The sequence below is a fragment of the Pimephales promelas genome, chromosome 22, assembly GCF_988280905.1.
Source record: "Pimephales promelas chromosome 22, fPimPro1.hap1.1, whole genome shotgun sequence".
Lineage (NCBI taxonomy): Eukaryota > Metazoa > Chordata > Actinopteri > Cypriniformes > Leuciscidae > Pimephales > Pimephales promelas.
Window position 1 is genome coordinate 12999431 of NC_142790.1, and position 13934 is coordinate 13013364.

Here is a 13934-nt window from a genome sequence, read left to right on the forward strand (position 1 = left end):
AGCCATTCTGCAATATTCTCCTGTATTCCAAAGCATTAAATTACTTTTTACAGTGAAGCATCCCACCAACACCAGCAGCTAAAAGGCTCCCTACTCTTCCTCCATGCTTCACTGGGTTAGAGACACATGTATTATTATTATATTATTCAGCAGTGTTTCTCATACCTGTCCTGGAGGACCACCAGCCCCTGCACATTTTGTATGTCTCCCTATATTTGAAACACCCATTTCTGGTCTTGCTGTCTCTACTAATGAGCTCCTTGAATCAGGTGTGATACATGAGGATGACATACAACATGTGCAGGGAGGTTTGAGAACCATTGCTTCGTGTTTTGATTGTGATTCATCACTACACACACACAACTTCCACTGTTCCATTCATTCTGTCTTTGATGGCTTTCTGAGACAGCAATGGCTTTTTAAGTAGTGCGTTAAATTCTGCTTACATTTTGTGATTGTCTTTTTTTTCTTTTGCCCGAGAGTGTACATCACACATCCCAGTTGTTATTAGAACTATTAATAATGTATTTCTCTCAAATTTATTGTGCAGAGATTCCCACAGATTTCCAAATCTGGTTTACTTCCTAATCCAATATTATCATATTTTACAATTTAACTTAAAATTGTATGTGTCAACCATTTCTGTAATGCATCTGACTTGAGCATGATAATATTAACTACCTATGGTTTTGGGTGCTATTTTTTCAGATACCGATTGTGGTGCCATTTATCTGTTGACTCAATATATTTACAACAGAAAAAGCAAATCAAAACAAAAATAATCAGCCTATACTTTGGCATGCACCTGCCATTTAGGTGCTTTTGTGTGTGCACATGTAAGCATCAATCAGACTCATCCATTACAGATTTGCACAAAACTTTTGCAATATTTTCCAAATGTCGATAAAAAACTAATTGCGAAATGATGGTGTTTCCATTAACCGATGCGACTAAAACATCTTTTTCCCCTCACTTGATAAATCATTCAAAAAATCATGGCAACGGACGTTGGTAGGTTTATAAACTATATCACAGCCATGCACCGCACATTATTATGATTAACAGAGGAGACGTGGTTTGTTATCCAAGCATTAATGGCAGGGAAAGACACAGAGTTTTTTGGTGTTTCTCCCTCGAGGTCTTGATGGCATTTCTTTGAGGTTTAGAGTCCAATAGGTTATATTCCTGTAATTGTTGTTTCTTTTTTAAATGAATTTAATAAAGAACTCTGTCTCTTATTATGTCCAAACGTTCATTGCTAAACGAAAAATGAACGGTTGTTATATTTTTAAAACGAAAAGTTGAACACCAACATTTTAGTTTGACCACACCAATCCTGCGCTATAAATATATCAACGAATTTTCAGATAGTTGTTTATGACTTTTTGCCCCCTTTAAAAACGTTTAAAATATTCACAAATTAATATGGGAAAAAATGTAGATTTTACTGTATTTCTAAGGCCAAATTAAAACCTGGAAATGATTTTTCCCGCAGTGGTGTATAGGCGAGTTATTATAAATGCGTCTGAAAAAATAACAAGCTAAAAACTATCTCCATCTCCGGATGCACCTTTAGAGAGAACGGCACCTTTCATACGGATTACATAATCAGAAAGTATTAGCTTCCGATTCGAATTTGTTCTGTTTAAAGTGGATATTTAAAGCTTTAGTCTACAAAGGCTATTGTTTCAGTTCTCGCGCTCCAGTTCACGAAGACAATGAAAGCGTGCCTGATTGTTTTATTTTATTTTACAAAAGCACAACATTAATGTATAACCAGAAATGATAGAGTATTTTAAGTTGATTCCACTGTTGATAGGAAAATGCAAGTGTTCACGGCGCGCCCGTGGTCAAAATCGTGTATTTGCGATAATCTTAGCCCTATTATTATTATTATTGTTGTCCAACCTGAACTATGAATGAAATATGACGAATTACCTTGTTCCTTTTTTGGATAAAAGTGTCTTCTACATTTGTAGCCTAATAGGCTAATGATGATAATTATTATTTTATTTGCGGACACAGACCCCAAAACACACTCCGTCTTCTAAGTCAGGTGACTGTACATGCGTAAAACCCATTTCCATTGCAGTTTTGTGAAAAATTCCTTTTTTGAATTGCCTGAAAAACCTCCTCATGCGAGCGTAAAAACTTTTTTGCGATAAACTTGAGTTTTTGCGAAATTGAGCGTATTTCAATTTGCGCAAATTAATGGGTAATGGAAACGCAGCTATTGTCGTTAGGATTGCATATGTGAAGTAGGGCAGGGTGAAGGTTGCTGGTGGTGGTTAGTGCTGTAATGCTGTGTCTCTATTCACATGAGACTCAGTGGCTCTGTCTGCATACCGGAAAGGAAGAGTCTGTCTGTGTGACCCTAGAGAGAAACAGAGAGAGAGAGAGAGAGAGAGAGAGAAAGGGACTTTAATGAGTCCTTGTAATGGGTGTCCCGGTAAACAGGCTCTGGCTACTGTTATCTCCAGGCTAATGATGTCTGGCGCGCTTTTCAATTAGGACAGGAACAAGGTCACTAACAGCTCAGGCCTTAAAGAGTTTAATGCCGCCCTCGCCACTAGACTTCCACTTCATTAGTCTGAGTTGAGTCCAATAAAAATGTCAGCCGCTGGAACACAGGCCACAGCCGCATGCTACTTTCAACTCTATTAGCATGCATTCTGCTTGAAGTCCAAATGCTCTGTGTCTACTAACTGCCCGCTTGTTGTGAATCTTGTGTTTTGTTGGCGTCTGTATGAGCGGGTCTGTTCTGTGCGTTTTATTTTTAAACAGAGTTTAATCTGTCATTCACACTTGATTAATCTCCAGTTTGAAATAGCTCCTCTTAAGCTTCAAATGATGTTTTCATGTGGAGGAACTTCCAACAACTGATCAAATTTGTTTCAGTTAGAGCTACTGCTAAATATTAATTGAGAAAATTTGTTCTGTTTTTGCTTAACATCAATTAATTAATCTCAAATTTGGAGAAAAAACATTGCTTTGCTTTCCTTCACACAGTTTTTCCTAAAACGCCTGCAAGCTTTTCAGAATGTCATACTGTATTTCACCAATAAATCTCCCTCTGTTGCTGGATGAAGAGAAAAAAAGTCAAATGTTCAAAAGTTTGGGGTCAGTATGTTTTTTATTTATTTAGTTTTTTTCTGTAAGAAATTAATTATTTTATTTGGCTAAGATGCATTACATTAATCAAAAGTGACAGTAAAGACTTTTATTGGTTACAAAAAATAATAATAATTTATTATTGTATTATATATAATAATAATAAGTGTTTCAGGAACAACAAATCAGCATCTCAGAATGAATTCTGGTGGATCATGTGACACTGAAGACTGAAGTTATTCCATTTAATGAATAAATTACCTTTTATTATATTAAAATAGAAAAGATTTTAATCAAATAAATGCAGCTTTGATGAGCATAATATTTTCTTACCAGCCCCAAACTTTTGAACAATAGTGTATGTCACACTAAATGACACTTTTACACAGACATTGGCAGAATTTGTTTTAGGCCAACAGCAGTTTCCCAGGAGGTGCTGCTTACTGGCACACATCTGTCCTTGACAAACATCCCATTTGCATGCATCAACTCACATGCTTTCTCTCTCTTTGTGCGTCTCTTTCTGTAGGAGCTGGTGGGAAGTAACCCTCCGCAGAGGAACTGGAAGGGAATAGCGATTGCACTGCTTGTTATTCTGGTCATCTGCTCTCTGATCGTCACCTCTGTCATTCTGCTTACTCCAGGTGAGCAGCCTGGGAGCAAAGGGCCCGGGCCACGAGCCTCTAGGCCATAGCACGCTCGCACACACACACACACACACACGCGCAATACTGTTAACAAACCAGAATGTTTCAAGTGTTATACAATCCTATTACAGACACAGCCTTTCATCTTACTGCATCCTGCCAGAACACCTTGAATGTTTTCCAAAACATATTGGCATGTACTTGGAAGTTTCAATTGGGACTGGTTTCACATATGTAACATGACCATGCAAACAAAATAAAAACATAGAAGGTTCTGGACACATTCAATGCGGCTAAACAACATAAAAATAAAGTATGTAGTAATAGACTTCAGACTCAAATGAATTGGTCACAAACAGTTTTGGTACTCAATTAATAATTTTAAAAGTAATACTATTACTTGACTTATCAATCCCCAGGAACAGTAATTCAAGTTGTAGGGTGCAACAGGACTAAAGACGCGCCGGGGTAAAAGACGGCTTTGATTTTATTTTCCTCCAAACTATTAGAAGGCACAAAAACTTGTCACAGCACTTTCCAAAACATCCGCTTTTCAAGATGCACATGGACATTTTCTGATCCTTGACACGATCACGGGCAGCAGCAAAAAGTTGATTCTGCGCCAATTTGATTTAACATTTTATGTTTTTTTTTGTTTTGTTTTTTTGTAGATTTAAGTAGCAAATTAGAATCGTCAAAATTATTATTTATATTTTGAGACAAATGCCTTCTTAATGATTTTTTAGTTTTGTTCAGGGTAATTTAAGTTTTTCAATAACAGAAGAATTTGTAAAAGTTGGTATTTGGGGTAAAAGGTGCCCTTGCAGTTAGGATGTACACAATTAGTAACATAATAAATTACTTAAATAATAAATAGCTGGCTGACTTTTCCGTTTGCTGACATGACATGGTAAGATTAAGATGGTAAATATCATATAATAAGTTGGGTGTCCACCTTAGAGATAATCCAACTCGATCTCATGGAAATTCGTACGAATTTTACAAGGTGGCTAATTTCTAACACTTTGTACGACCTCACTCGTACAAATTAGTATGGTTTTTGCTAAATCGTACATATTTTACGAGTTGGCCAATTCGTAGGAATTTGTACGAATGAACTACCCCTGACCCCGCCCCTAAACCTACCCATCACGTGGGTTTAGACAAATTGTACGAATTCATACAAGTGAGGTCGTATGAATTAGTATGAATTAGCCACTTTTTAATCACTCGTACGAATTCGTACAAATTGGTCGTGAGATAGCGTTGATAATCACCATATTTATAATGAAACTATCATATTAAAAAAATATTAATAATATCATATAATAAAAACATCATTTATTGTTATCACATGGGTTTAGACAAATTGTACAAATTTGTATGAGTGAGGTCGTATGAATTAGTACGAATTAGCCACTTTTTAATTACTCGTACAAATTCGTACAAATTGGTCATGAGATAGCGTTGAAAATCACCATATTTATAATGAAACTATCATATTAAAAATATTAATAATATCATATAATAAAAACATAATTTATTGTTATCACGTGGGTTTAGACAAATTGTACAAATTTGTATGAGTGAGGTCGTATGAATTAGTACGAATTAGCCACTTTTTAATCACTCGTACGGATTCGTACAAATTGGTCGTAAGATAGCGTTGACAATCAACATATTTATAATGAAACTATCATATTAAAAAAATATTAATATTATCATATAATAAAAACATCATTTATTGTTATCACGTGGGTTTAGACAAATTGTACGAATTTGTATGAGTGAGGTCATAGGAATTAGTACGAATTAGCCACTTTTTAATCACTCGTACGGATTCGTACAAATTGGTCGTGAGATAGCGTTGGATAATCACCATATATGACATTAATAATTAAATATAAATTATTGTTATTATTGTAAATCTATATTAAATTATTATGGGGTCTCCTTTAATGCTTTCTAAATAATTTTGTTACTGTAATTAAAAAAAAAAGAAAAAACCTCTCTGCCAACGAAATAGCACTAAAAGAGGCATCCAAACAGTAAAGAACAGGATTAAGCTCTCAGCAGTGGAGGAAGTACCATATATAAGTGCAGTTTATACGTGTCCAGTGAAGCCTGTTACTGGGCAATGTAAATCTCTGCATTCCCTTGCTCTCTGAAAGCCATTAAAATCTCCCAGTCGTGCTTTAAATAGTGTTCTGTGAATGCTGGTTGGCCTACATTAAACTAGCAGATTCAGTCTTTGAGAAACTAATTGAGTAGTTTTGTGTTATTGCATATATTTACATATTTCTCTAATAATAAGCTCAGTGTAAAATATTTTAACGGGACAGATTAAGATGAGACACTGATTGTTTTTTTTTGTTTTTTTTGTTTTTTTTTGCTTTTGATAATGTGTGTGTGCTCTTATATATATGGTTTATGGTTTATTAGGACACAAATGTGTGTAATGACATGGCTATACAACATGCATGCAGAATGTTTTCTGTGATGGGAAGGTTTAGGGGTTGGGCTTAGTGTAGTTTGCACAGTATAAAAAGAGTTCCTGTAAACCACATATACAAGTATGTGCGTGTTGTTACATCCTCTTCTGTCCATTTGGACACCTCGTCTGCCTGCAGTCTTTCACTTCAGGTCTGTCAGGCAGTCAGGCTAATAGAGCAGAGAGAATGAGCACAGGCCGTAGGGACCGAGCAGGTGGCATTTCTAGCTTGAGTGCTGATGTCACTCCAAAACTGCAGGACAGGACATTGGACAGGTCTCAAAGATCTCTACACACTTCTGCTTTTAAACCAGGTCACTTACATAAGTGCATCTGATTTAAACAAGGCACATTGCAAATAATCCTATTCTTGACGTCAACGTGACACAATTTGCAACCCATTTTACTTATACGCAATGAGACATTTCAGAGTCAAATCGAATGTTTAATGACAAAAACACGTAGAGTGGGATTTTATGTATCAGTAATTGATTGGATCATGATAAGTTGTCTCAAAATGTTGATGAGTAGATGGTGAGTTTAACAAAGTTTGACATAAAATAAGACATTAAGACATATTTTAATTTATTTTAATCACAAACGTCAAACGTGCTGCACAATGAGCTTTACTGTTAAAATGAAAACATGGACGTTATGACATGACGATAATTTTGCTCAAATTAAGTGGTTAAATGCTCACAAAGTTGCTTTCAAAGCAGATCTAGAGTCTGGAAATGAAGTTCATGCATTTGTGTACTTGTTTAGGCAAAAAACAGCGCAAGCGTCACACATGCTTCAGTGTGTGTGTGTGTGGTAAATGAAAGTGCTGTGGTCTTCACCATTCATTCACACAGAACATGCAGGATTCGTATTTAAGTAGTCTTTTTTGTGGTTTAATATTCACACTCACTTGTCTATATCACAATTTGATTTCAAGTGTACTGAACGGCTTTTTATTCATTCATCAAAAGTTCCATGACATTACGCGTTAAACAGTCAATTTAGTTGGCATCTCCACCAAGGCTGGCTTTGCTTCGAGTTGTTTCTCCGGATTTTTGAGGGCTCCTGAATATATATATATATATATATATATATATATATATATATATATATATATGCTGTGCGTCTAAGCCATAGGGTCTGAGCAATCATGAGCAAGCGAACTATTGACTTGTTTTTCCGACCAGCGGCTAGTGTGCCAGTTAAATTCACTTGCTGGCTTCCCAAATAATACATTACAACAGCGATTAAAAAAAAAAAAAAACGTGAACAAAATGATTACTCTTTGTGAACACTGTTCAATGTGAGTGCCAAATGCTCGAACATGACATCACCCGGTAGTTGATAGCGATCGAGCGCAGACGAGACCTGAATTGCAGACGTTACCATCAGTGTTTAAACTAAAATCATTTAAGTTTTGCCAATGTAAACATTCCAGTACAAGACGCGAAAGGGAACTCGCATCTAGAAGATTTGTGCGTGTGTGTCTGTACGTGCATATGTTTATGTGTAGGCTTCTCATCTCAGACACCGCGCAAATATTGGGTTCTCTTTCAAGTCTTGCACTTGTAATGGACAAACTCACACAAAAAGTATGTCAACATGTCCGTCTTGATGAGTATCCTAGCAGACATAGTCTGTTATGCCTTCAGTGAACTTAAATGGTCAAGAAAGACACTCACAGTATCGGTGTAGGCCTACTGAATAAGCTCTGAATTGAATAGCTTTTGTAACTTTAATAAGTATTAATCTCTAATTTGTATGGTCAAATATGCAACGTTATTTTACATTTGATTATTTTATTGAATTTCTGTACCTGAAAACTAATGTTAGACCTAACTGAAAAGCTAACGCATTCTCATCCTTTAACGTCATATAGAACGCTATATGCAAAAACGGCGCTATACTACGCACATGGCACCCGTTCTCGGTAATATAACACGCGCCGGCTAAGTTTAGGTGTGGGGTAGGGTGTGCGTGTCATATTCACGCTAAAGGATTTATGACGTCTTGGGTTCGCGTGTTATATTAACGATAAAGGGTGCCATGTGCGTAGTATAGCGCCGTTTTTGCATATAGCGTTCTATATGACGTTAAAGGATGAGAACGGGCTGGAAAAGCATAGTTTATTTTATTAGGATCTTTGCTCTATTGTATTTATTTGTGCTTTTGCTTGTGGTTAGAATATTTGTTCATATTTTCTTTATTTTATTTGACAGTAGTCTTTGTTCCCCTGAACATAGCCCATACCGAATCATGCCGAAACCGTGAACCGATACAAACTGAACCATGAGCCATTTGAAACATTGCAGCCATAGTACAGTGTCACAGTCGGAAGATGATTCAGAGTGAGGTTTTTGTGGCGAAAAAGGCCAAACCCACCATTTGCTGACAGTGCGGGCAATTCACAGTTTAAACGCAATACGCTAGTTAAACACAATCTTAGCCTCAAGCATAGAGTATGTGTTGACATGTTAATAAATCAAAAAGCAATGACACTGGTTGCTTTTATAAGACAAGAGGTTGTAACGTTAAATCAGCGCGCAAAGGCATTGTCATTTCTGCATCTATTATGTGAAATGGAAATTAGTAGAAATGTGAATATTTGGTTAGTATGTTGATTTATGGTGTGTACTTTTTGTCAATTTTCTGGTCAAGACAATCTCCTGAACTCCAAACTGAATGTCAGAATGGGAAAGAAAGGTGATTTAAGCTATTTTGAGGTTGTTGGTGCCAAGCGGGCCGGAAAATCCAATATGTGGCAGTCCTGTGGGCGAAAATGCCTTGTTAATGCTAGAGGACAGAGGAGAATAGGCCAACTTTGACTGAAATATGAATGGGGTGGTGATGGTGCAGTGGATAAGACACATGCCTTTGGTGTGAGGGACCCGGTTTCGATATCCACTGTGAGTCACCAATGTCTCCCTGAGCAAGACACTTAACCCCTAGTTGCTCCAGAGGCGTGCGACCTGACATATATAGCAATTGTAAGTCGCTTTGGATGAAAAAGCGTCAGCTAAATGTAAATAACCACTTGTTACAACCGAGGTATGCAGCAAAGCATTTGTCAAGCCACAACATGCACAACCTTGAGGCGGATGGGCTACAACAGCAGAAGACCCCACCGGGTACCACTCATCTCCACTACAAATAGGAAAAAGAGGCTACAATTTGCAAGAGCTCACCAAAATTGGACAGTTGAAGACAGGATAAATGTTGCTTGGTATGATGAGTCTTTATTTCTGTTGAGACCATAGACTGTAAAAAAATATGGACGTAGTATCCGTTAGGGCTGTATTCAACCAAAGAAATCCTTAGTCGACCAAAGTCGAGTCCTGCGCAACGATTAGTCGACTAAAAAAAAAAAAAAAAAAAAAAAACGTGATGTTTTGATTAAACATTTTTTAAACAATTGTCAGAGAGCATTTATAAAACAACAACGAAAAACATCACAAATAAATAAAACTATAATAATAATACAATTCTTTGAAAATTAAGTGATTTTTTTAACTGCAAAAAGTGAAGAGCTCTGTCCTAGGTCACAATCGCGCACCTGACCACACCACACGCTGCAAAAAAATATAACTGCTATCTGCCACATAATGAAAAATCCCAACAAAAGCTCTCGTTTATACAGGCTTTATATTCTTCTTTACTTTCAAAGCTATGGGTTAACTTTCGTCCTGACGATCAAGGCTTTTAAACAACACACAAAAAACCCAAATAACTAAAACAATCCTAATAATAGGCTGTAGGACCGCGTATAGGTTTATTTTCGTTTTTTTGCATTATTTAGGCTATTTTCAAATGCGTCAAGTGTACAAATAAAAACTAAAACATTAAGAAAACACAATCTATTGAGTCAGCATGATATAGCCGTTAAAAGACTGCTCACGTCTTTTGCGCGCTCAAGTTCGATTTCAAATGTAGGCGCGCGACTTGCGCGCTCATAATGGAGCAACGCGATCGCCTCCCTCCACAGTCTTGTCGTCTTTGTTTTAAAATGCAGCCAGACAAAAGATTTCGATTTCCTGGACATTTTGTCGACTAAAGCCAAAACAAGCAGCGTTCTAACTGAATGAATACAGCATCCCTTACCGAGCGCGAAGCAGCAGCGCAGCCAGCCACACGTGCGGTTCCCGAGTGTATTATGTGTGTGCGCTAAACTGTGGCGCAGTTACAAAAATAGCCTAACTTAAAGCATTTTAAAGTTGGGGACAAAACATAGGCTAATTATATTTAGAATACAGTAATAAATAACTGCTTATAAATGAATAAATATCAAGGAGTAAATCATTGAAAAATTCTTTCTATTGGTAAAAAAAAAAAATGCAACTGGTCGACCAATAAGAATGTCAGTCGACCAAGACGGCATCGACCGATTAGTCGACTAAACGACTAAAGTTGACAGCCCTAGTATCCGTAACGTCACCCGTAGGAGAGCGTTTTTGAAGAGTAAAGTAGCTGGCCGGTCGTCGCCATCTTGGCAGCGCCAGAGAATGTCTAATTGAAGAGAATTGGCACTGGCTGGTTATTTCCGGGTTCTGGACCGGCTGCAGTAACACGTCTCTGTCCATGCGGGGGCGCTCGCGGTCGAGTGCAGAATGAATGGGAGTCAATGGGGTTTCACCCCCAGAAATCCACTTTTCTCAGGATGTAATTTTTTGTCAAGTAATTTGAAAGTTGCATTCAAAAGGGAAGGCTAAGATAATACATTGCATTTTTAAGTTCACTTATCTGTTCTAAAAATCCGTTCAAAAATGTGATGACGTCACACAATAGCAGAATGCTAGCGTGTTCCGGCCAACAACGGCCTAACCTGTAAGAAATCAAAAGGACATAAGTACTCGTTCATTCCACTTTTGGCCTATAATCTATATTGAACTTGTGGAATCAACAATAAAATCTATGGTAATTTAACGACAAGCAGGTGAAAGAGACACTTTTAGCCGTTTAGCCCCATAGACTCCCATTCATTCTGCTCTCGCCCGCGATCACCTCCAGTCGAATTCTAATGGAACTGCAACCAGGATGATACACAACAGGGCTAATAGGAAGGGCCAAGGCTCTCCGTTAGACGGGCTCTGGCAGCGCTTCACCTCTCGTCACTACCGGATAAAATAAAATGGGCAAAGAGGCGGGACATGGATGGAGGTGTGGTCCTAATGCTATATTCTACTGCCCTCGTGCTGAAGTGACAGCTGATTGAAGAATTGAAGCCAATAGTTAAAGTTTCTGCCCTTCAAAATATTGTAATAGTTAAAAGACGTAACTAAAAGTCAGACTATTTACTTTACTTTTTTGATCAACTTTATTAATCCCACAAGGGGCAATTAGTTAAGAGCAAGTATACAACAGTACATAACACAGATCACAAACATTTCTCACAACATACAAGCAGTCAACTATGTGTATTGTGATGCATTATTATTCTGCTAGTTAAAAATGTATTATCATTCAGACAGTTACTTACAATATTGCTCTGAGCTTGTGCGTGTGACAGTGATTCATGCACATACATGTCAGTCAGCACGGCATCGCACATCAAGTTCGTAAAGAGCCTTTGTCCATTTTACAATCTGATTTTGGCAGCCTCTCAATTTCTCTGATGGGTTAAACCAAAGATATTACCCCAGAGGTTCAAGTAAATGCAATAGAAATCCACGCTCATTCAAGGGTTTGCATCTATTGCATGGACGGAGAAAAAGCACTGAAATTGTCAGACATCCATTTAGTGCATGCGAGGGAAACAACTGGAAATACAGTGCTGGTTGTTCTCTCCACACTCCACACAAGATTTTCATGAGTCAACTTCAGACCGTACTGTACTTTTATGAGCTCCCAGAACATCTGATTGAGGCTGTGTGTGACCTCATAATTAAACTAATTTCCTCAAATTGAACATATAATAAAAAAGAGTATAAATAACACAAACAAATAACAGTTTTCTCTTAGTCTTATTAAGTGCAAACAATAAGTGCAAGTACAATTAAGTTCTAGTCAAGTCAAGTCAAGTCAAATATATTTATATAGCACTTTTCACAATACAGATTGTATCAAAGCTGCTTCACGGTATCAATCAAGACAACATAACAGTGTTTTTTTTATTCATGAAAAGACAATCAAGTTTGGTAGAGCTGATCAATGGTATGATGGGTCATTTAATTTGAATATCCCCAACTGAGCAAGCCAAAGGCAAAAGTGGCAAGGAACCGAAAAACTCCATCAAGTGACCCGATGGTGTCCTAAAACTCCATCAGATCCAACTCCATCAGAACTGGGGGCCAGTTCTCCTCTGGCGTTTATGAACTAGAGGCCAAATGTACAGTTCTGTAGCTCACAGACTCTTTATAATTGTTGTGAAAATGCTGATTTATTATAGACAATTTCACAAGATGTAAACAAGACTGGTCCAGAAGCACTTCCTGTTTCAGTTTGTAACTGTTTTCTTTATTTCACATGTAAAGAAAGCATCTTAAAGATGTTTGTTTAACTTTTTGATTCAGTTTTAAATGTTCTGTTGGTTGTATTTTATCCCAGCTTTTATGTAGTGTTAAAAAACTAAAACAGGAAGTGCTTCTGGACCAGTGTTGTTTACATCTTGTGAAATGGTCTATAAATACCGGGTATCTCTCTGTTTAGTTCAGTACTCTCGTCTCAATCACAATCATGGGAAAGTCTGCTGACTTGACAGTTGTCCAGAAAACGATCTTTGACACCACAACATTTCATGGCTGAAAGGGTGTTGATTGAAGCATGTTCATGGAAATTTGACTGGAAGGAAAAAGTGTGGCAGGAAAAGGTGCACAAACATCAGGGATGACTGCAGTCATAAGAAGATTGTCAAGCGAAGCTGATTCAAGAACATGGAAGAGCTTCGCAAGGAGTGGACTGAAGCTGGAGTCAGTGCATCAAGAGCCAGCACGCACACCATTCTTCTGGAAATGGGCTTCAACTAGTCACATTTCTATTACCAAGCCACTCCTGAACTAGAGACAATGGCAGCATCTTAAAAAGAAAAAGGGCTATTGAGAAAAAGAAAAAAAAATAGCTTGACTGTAGCTCAGTGGTCCAAAGTCCTATTTTTAGATAAAAGTAAATTTTGCATTTCATTTGGTAATCAAGGTACCAGAGTCTGGAGGAAGAGTGAATCCAACTTGCTTGAAGTCCAGTGTGAAGTTTACACAGTCAGTGATAATTCGGTGTGCCATGTCATCTGCTGGTGTTGGTCCACTGCGTTTCATCAAATCCTAAATCAACTCAGTCGTCCACCAGGAGATTTTAGAGTACTTCATGCTTCCATCTGTTGACAAGCTTCATGGACATGCCGATTTCCTTTTCCAGCAAGATTTAGCACTTGCCAACAGTGCCAAAATAACTACTGACATATTTGTTCGCCACAATACTATGGCCAATGTGCTTGATTGTCCAGCCACTCGACTGACCTGAATCCCATAGAGAATCTATAGGGTATTGTCAAGAGGAAGTTGAGAAACACCACCGACCCGACAATATAGATGACCTGAAAGCTGCTTTCAAAGCAACCTGGGCTTCAAAAATGTCAGCAGAACCCCAGGCTGATGGTCTCAAATGCCACGCAGCATTGATGCAGTAATTCGTGCTAAAGGAGCGCTGACCAAGTATTGATGGCATAAATGAACATAGACAGATAGATAGATAGATAG

At 37.6% G+C, this 13934-nt stretch overlaps 1 protein-coding gene across 3 annotated transcripts in view; it reads left to right on the top strand.

Annotated features, from left to right (window-relative positions):
- dpp6a (dipeptidyl peptidase like 6a) overlaps nt 1–13934 on the top strand; it is a 474269-nt gene that overhangs the window by 329242 nt on the left and 131093 nt on the right. For all 3 annotated transcript variants that reach the window (XM_039666636.2, XM_039666637.2, XM_039666635.2), the window contains one exon: nt 3641–3755. In XM_039666636.2, the coding sequence (XP_039522570.1) occupies nt 3641–3755 (115 nt within the window). The remainder of the gene's footprint in view (nt 1–3640; nt 3756–13934) is intronic.